We start from the raw sequence: 6536 nt of genomic DNA on the forward strand, positions 1-6536 counted from the left end.
TCAATACATAAGGGATGTTGTACTTCTGTATAATATGTATATATATAGTTTAGATATATATATATGCATGGAACTATTTGGTGTGAAATTTGGTAAATATATTTAAGAATAAACTGGTTTTTCTCCGTAAGTTTGCAATTTCACCAAGTACATGTGCACAAAACTATGTGGGGGCAACTTCTATTTATGTTGACACCCAAACATGGCTAGACGTACACATGGAGAGAGGATAAAGTGCCGCATGGTTTTAATTAAAGGTTTATGGTGAGGAAAATGTATGCAATTAAAGCTTGTGAATATAGCTTTTGAGTAGTTCTGGGTGAAGATGTTTAAAAAAGATGACGTGATATGAGGTGGCAAATGACTTGGAGTCCAGTAAGCGTGGATGGATATTTTATTGCAATGGATAACTAAAGAGTATTATCGAAGGTTAAAAGTAAAAAAAGATATGTGTCAGTGTGTGTGAAGAAGGATAATAAGACTTGAGGAGTTTTGGTGTTAATTGGCAGTGGGGTACGTGGCTAGATAAAGTCATCAAGATTGGGTGTATCACAAGTGAATGTAATTCTTTTTTGCATGACATTAGGAGATTAGTTTGCTTTAGAATTCTATAAATAATTTTTTTATTATTATTATTTTTTTTTTTTAACACCAATTAGAGAATTAACATAGAATAGGAGAAACGATACATTCATGGAGTACCATTTTACAACCACGGGGGCCATATGCTCAACTCCAAATCACCACAATCGACTTCAAGAGCCTTTTTGCTCAGTAAATGAATTACAACATTTCCTTTTCTAGGAGTCTAAGCAAGGGAAGAGTTCGGACAAACTGAAATAAAAATAGTAATATCCGGCAGGACCACAAAAAGAGATGCCACTGAAGGTTGAAGACGTTGCACCGACTGACAGTCTCATTCGACTACAACAAACTGATAACCCCAATCCTTTAACAAAAGAAAAGAAGCTCTCAACACCAAACCCTATGCCAAAGATGGGTTGCTAACATTATCGAATACCACTGATGTAATCTTAATTGGGTGGCCCAAATGATTCCTCAAGATAATACTGCCACCACAAGTCTTGGAAAAAGAATTGAAAGCCACACCAAAGTTGAGCTTGAGAAATCCTTCAGCCGGAGCAACCCACTTCGAAATAATAACACGGTGAGAGGGAGAAGGAAAAGAAAGAAGAAGATGCTGGCGAGAGACCTCTAAAAATTCATTAAAATCCCTAAAATCCCTCTGAGCCACTTCAAAAGGATCGCTACTCGACCTGCAAAAAGTCAGGTTGTTTCGGCTTTTCCAGATAGACCAACATATGAAAGCCGCCAATCCACTACATTCAGCGACTGCATTGTGGAACTCCATCTGTCGCACATCTCAACCCAACGCTTTTGCCAAGTAGTAGGAAACGCGCCACTGAAATCCAGACGAAGAGGACTCAATTTCCAAACCTTACAAGCAAATGGATAAGTGCAAAGAAGATGATCCACGCTTTCAACAAATTACCCATAAAAAACACAACCAGAGAATTGAGACGCCCCGCGCTTAAAAAGTTGATTGTTCACCGGGATCCGTTCATGAAGGCTCAACCAAATATTGATCTGAATTTTCTTATGAGCCCGAAGACGCCACACCCCCTTCCACATATCGCCACTGGATACCGCAAAACTACACCCTTCCCTAGGAAGAGATTGAGCAGGAGGATGGAGAATGGAAAAAGCCACTCTATAAGCACTCTTGACAGAGAAACCACCATCAGGAGTGCCGCCTCAAATCTTAGTATCCGTACCACCCCGATCGCTCAACAAAATCTAAAAGATAGACTTGCAATCCCGCTCATTAAAATGGTGACGTACCAAATTAGTATTCCAACAGTGAATAGAAGGAATAATAAGATCCGATACTAAGGAAAAATGAGCAGAGTTTGGCTTTGATGCCACTTTGAAATCAAGAGAATCTAGAAGCCAATTATCATACCAGCAATCAATCGAAGAGCCGTCGCCAATCCGCCATAAGATTCCTCTTTTGATGACCTCCTTAGTTGAGAAAATACTTTTCCATGCCCATGAGGCATTGGATTTATAAGGCGCATCCACAAAAGCATAACCCTTAAAGTATTTCTGCTTGAAGGAATTTACCAGTAAAGAGTCATCTCCCGTTTCCATCCGCCATGTTGTCTTAGCGAGAAAAACAAGGTTAAAAGCCTCCACATCCTTGAAGCCAATACCCCCCTCAGCTTTAGATTTGCATAAGGTATCCCAGCTGAGCCATTTAATCTTATTAGACTTTTCTTCTTCGCTCCACCAGAAGTTGGTAAACATGCTAGTCAAAGTCTTGCAATTAGATTTTAGAATCCTAAAACATTGCATAACGTATGTTGGGATCGCTGACATACCGCTTGAACCATAACCTCTCTGCCAGCTTTAGAAAGCAACTTCCCTTTTAGAGCCTTAGTTCTAGAAGAGACTTTGTCAGAAAGGAAGCTGAAAGCTGCAATTTTTTATTTACCAAGGAAAGACGAGAGCCCCAGATAATTATTCGACCAATCTACATTGCGTATGCCCAGAGAGTGCCGAAATTGGTCTTTCATCTGTGCCGGAGTCAAAACCCAAATGGCTCATAAAGTGACACAGAAAGGACCAATTGATGCGATCGTAAGCCTTGGCCATATCCAACTTGAGCGCCATAAAACAAGAATCACCGTGCTTTTTTTATTTCAGAACATGAAGTAATTCATGAGCAATAACGATATTATCATGAATAAGCCGGTTTAGAATGAAAGCACTTTGGTTTTCACAAATCAACGATGAAAGAAAAGGTTTAAGGCCATTTGCCAGGGCCTTAGAGTAAATCTTATACGCCACATTGCATAGAGAAATTCAGCAAAAATTTGTCATAGAAGTGGGATGCTGAACTTTTGGGATTAGAACCAAATTTATAGAATTAAGACTCTGTGGCAAAGATCCCCCTTGAATGAATAAGTTAAAACCTGTAATACCCCTAATTTTAAAATGACAGTTCTGGAATTTATTTAATTGTTAAAAAGATAGTTCTGGAATTTATTTAATTGTTGAATTGCGGTTTAATTTATTAATTGTGCATTATTACTTGTGTTATGTGGTTGTTTTATTTAATTATTTTATTTAATTGTGTATTTAATTATATGGTTTTGTTTTTATGTTATTTGATTAATTATTTGAATCTCATGTTTATTTAATTGGATTTTATTTATTTTAGTTGTTTATTAAATTAGATTTTATTTTTATTTTAATGGTTAAAGGTGTTATTTATTAAATTAGTTTTTTTGGATTTTTAGAATTCACGTATGTAGCCGACATATATCTAACATGGGTTGGTCTATGGGCCGAGTAAGTCAGTTTAGGGTTTAATTAAACCTAGGATTAGTTTGGCCTATAAATATATGTATAAGGTTCTACCAAGGTTTTTTAGAAACCTACTCATGACTGTGGAGGCAGAGAAGGAACAGAGGAAAATTACAGTAAGGATTGCCGAAAACCTTAGGAGGACGGCGCTAAGATTTTGAACCAAAGTCTTATAGGCAAGTTCTAATCCTAACTCTTTCCCTTTGCTCGTGTTCTTTACATTCTAAACACAACTTCAGGGGTAAAGAAATATAAACATTAATCTGGTTTGCATGTCTGAGGTAACTAAATCAATATGTGTTTCCTGTAGCGTAAACTTGGTTGTTTTGAATTTTTCTTGCTTAATTCATGATTTAAATTGACGACGAATTATTGAATAAGGAACTGAATTAAGTCAGGAACACATTGGGTAAATATTAAAATAAGTCTGGGTTTCATGGTTGATTTGTTTAAACAGTAAACGTTGATGAACTGTAAGTTGCTTTGCTTAAATCCTTGTTGCATAGTTCGGGTTGCAATTGTTGTCGATTATTAAACAAAGGGTTTAATTATTTCTGGAACACCTTGGAGTCTAGTTCAGATCTTAGGAACCCTAGGTAAGGGGGACAGTTCATCAGGAAGACGCCGGACTCAAGGAAAGTGAAGAAGACGACATCACCAACCGAGCCGACTAAGTTAGGAACTTAGCTTGCTCAGTTGGGGACTTAGCTTGCTAAATTGGGAACTTAGCTGGCTTAGTTGGGAACTTAGCTTGCTAAGTTGGGAATTTAGCCTGCTAAGTTGTTTTCTTTATTTCTTTTTATTTTTCTGCTATTTCCAGCGAGGTTGAGCTACTGTGAATGGATTTTTGGGTTTTCAGACTTAAGTTAGAAACTGTGATGGTAGGTTTTGGATGGTTTAGAAGTGTGGTTTAAAACACAGAAGGTGTACCCAGTTCTAGATTGTTAGAAATTTGAATAACAGGAATTTCTTAATAACTTACCTATACTGAATTTGACTATGGATGTTTAAATTGCTGGAACTTAATTTAGCAATTTTCTGTCAAGGATTATACATCTCTAATTATGTATCAATGATGTAAAATATGCATGTCAAATTCTATATTTTTGTCATGTTTAGTGAGGATTAATTGATGTGTAGCTTTTTATCATTTATAGCATCAATCAATGGGTTGGTATAGTATGAGCATGATAGATTGTCTATTTTTATTATGCTTGTCATGAAATTGATTAATGTATCTCATTATTTAGATTTATCAGTTACTGGAGTAAGCATGTTAGTTTAAATTTCTATGTATGCTTCTTTTGGTTCAGTTTACTATACGCATTGACTATGTATTTTTGGAACAATTGATATTTATATTTACATTGTTATATTATCAATTGTCGTAGTTATGGATTAGTTTGATATTTACAATCCTTATCTGTAATGTCAACTACTGGATGGATGGATGGTATGCACTGGTATGGGACAGTGATATACTAGGGTTGGTTTAGCTCAAATTGCTAAGTCATACCTATTTTGGAATAAGGATACGGATTTTAATAAATAGAGTCCTCCTTATATGTTAGTCTGTGCTGCTGATTACGCTGAACGACTAAACTAGATTTCATACGGATGGATGGGAATGGATTTTAAGTATATTTTTATGGTACCACGATATGAGTCTGAGTCTCAGAGTCGCTGGTTAGGAAGCGTATATGCATGGGGATGCATAACTGGCTGCGATGGTTTGATGTGTATCCTGCTAGGTCTAGGTAGTCATACCCACCTCAGGTGCGCTTTGTATGGTGCCTACTAGTCAGGTTGAGATGGGCCTGTAGTCTAGTGAAAGTCCTGTAATGTGAATATATATATATATATATATATCTACAGACTATTTAGTTATTGTTAAGTTGGTTAGAATGTATATGCGTATCAACTCTCTGCTTGGATTGTAGTAGGATAGAACTTGTTCGTGGGCCTGACCCACTCCTATTTTTCAGGTGTACGTTAGTTCCAGGTTGAACTTGTTCGTGCTGGGCAGAAAAGGTCACTCATTCTTCCGACGACGTAGGATCTCTCTCCATGATTTAATTATGGATTTCTTCTAGTTTTATTTCAATTTGGTTTCTTATTAGGAGTCCACTGGATAGATTCCCGAGTTATACCCTTTGAGGTTTTTAAGTTGGATTATTTTAACTTTATTATGTGGAATTTTAAGTATTAAATTTCAAGGATCATGTTTTAGTATTCTTTATAGCTTTTAAAATTTTATTTATTAAATTCATTTTGTCATCTGTGTTCGTTTAAATATTAATTGTTTGATATTCCCTCGGGTTTGGGCCTGGGCCTGATCAATCCGTGTCTCGGATCCAAGGGGTATCACAGTTGGTATCAGAGCACTCCAGGTTCAAGTGTCTCTAGAGTGTTTCGTATTAAGACTTCCGCGTAGCGTTATCTCTTAATTAGAGCTTAAGTTTAGGATTCATAGTATTCCTTTACGGTTCGTTTAGAAAGTACTGATGTCAAGTTAATTCTGTAATTGCAGAATGTTTGGCACTAGGAAGAGGATAGGGTCCGCGATGAAAGCAAAGACGAGCCCAAGGCCGAGGAAGGTTACTCCGGTGATTCCCCTACGAAGGCAGACCAATAAGGCGGAATTGGAGACCAGGGAGTTGATTCCGATAGGCATTGCTTTGGAGTACAAGTCAAGGAAGATTTTTTGTGTGCGGGATTGGCCACCATATTATGGACCCAACACAACTTCAGTGGTGCTCGAAGCTGAACCAAGCGGAGAGGAAGACCCCGAAGAAGATCAGGATAGAGGAGATACCAGAGCATCCAAGATGGAGGGCACCGGAGTTCAAGGATGACTGCTCTTTTAAGAGTACTTATAATTACTAGTAGTGGAGGAGGTATTAGTAAGAATGTAGTACGGATTTAATCACGTACATTAGGATTATGTTAAAGAATACCTTACGATTATTGGGTTGACAGTTGTGGTTTGGAAAAGTTCTTAATAAAGTGATCTAACGGTTTTGGCTATTTTATTGTGTTTTGTGATGGCATTTTTGGCGATTTATACACATATGGTTTTATTAAGCTGTATTAGAATGGTTATGTTGGGCTCATAAATGTCTATCACAGTGGAATGATTGGTTTTG

General features: G+C 37.1%; 1 protein-coding gene across 1 annotated transcript; it reads right to left on the bottom strand.

The window, feature by feature from the left end:
* Nucleotides 1-1509: 1509 nt before the first annotated feature.
* On the bottom strand, nt 1510-2328 carry LOC132280934 (uncharacterized mitochondrial protein AtMg00310-like). The gene is made up of 2 exons (XM_059782685.1): nt 1864-2328; nt 1510-1743 (listed from the first exon to the last, which is right to left on the bottom strand). Exons 1-2 carry the CDS (start codon nt 2326-2328, stop codon nt 1510-1512), a joined length of 699 nt encoding a protein of 232 aa, XP_059638668.1.
* Nucleotides 2329-6536: the final 4208 nt, after the last annotated feature.

Source organism: Cornus florida, unplaced genomic scaffold (genome assembly GCF_030987335.1).
Source record: "Cornus florida cultivar Cherokee Brave unplaced genomic scaffold, ASM3098733v1 CherokeeBrave_3.0.0_Hap2_Chr11, whole genome shotgun sequence".
NCBI classification, from domain to species: Eukaryota; Viridiplantae; Streptophyta; class Magnoliopsida; order Cornales; family Cornaceae; genus Cornus; species Cornus florida.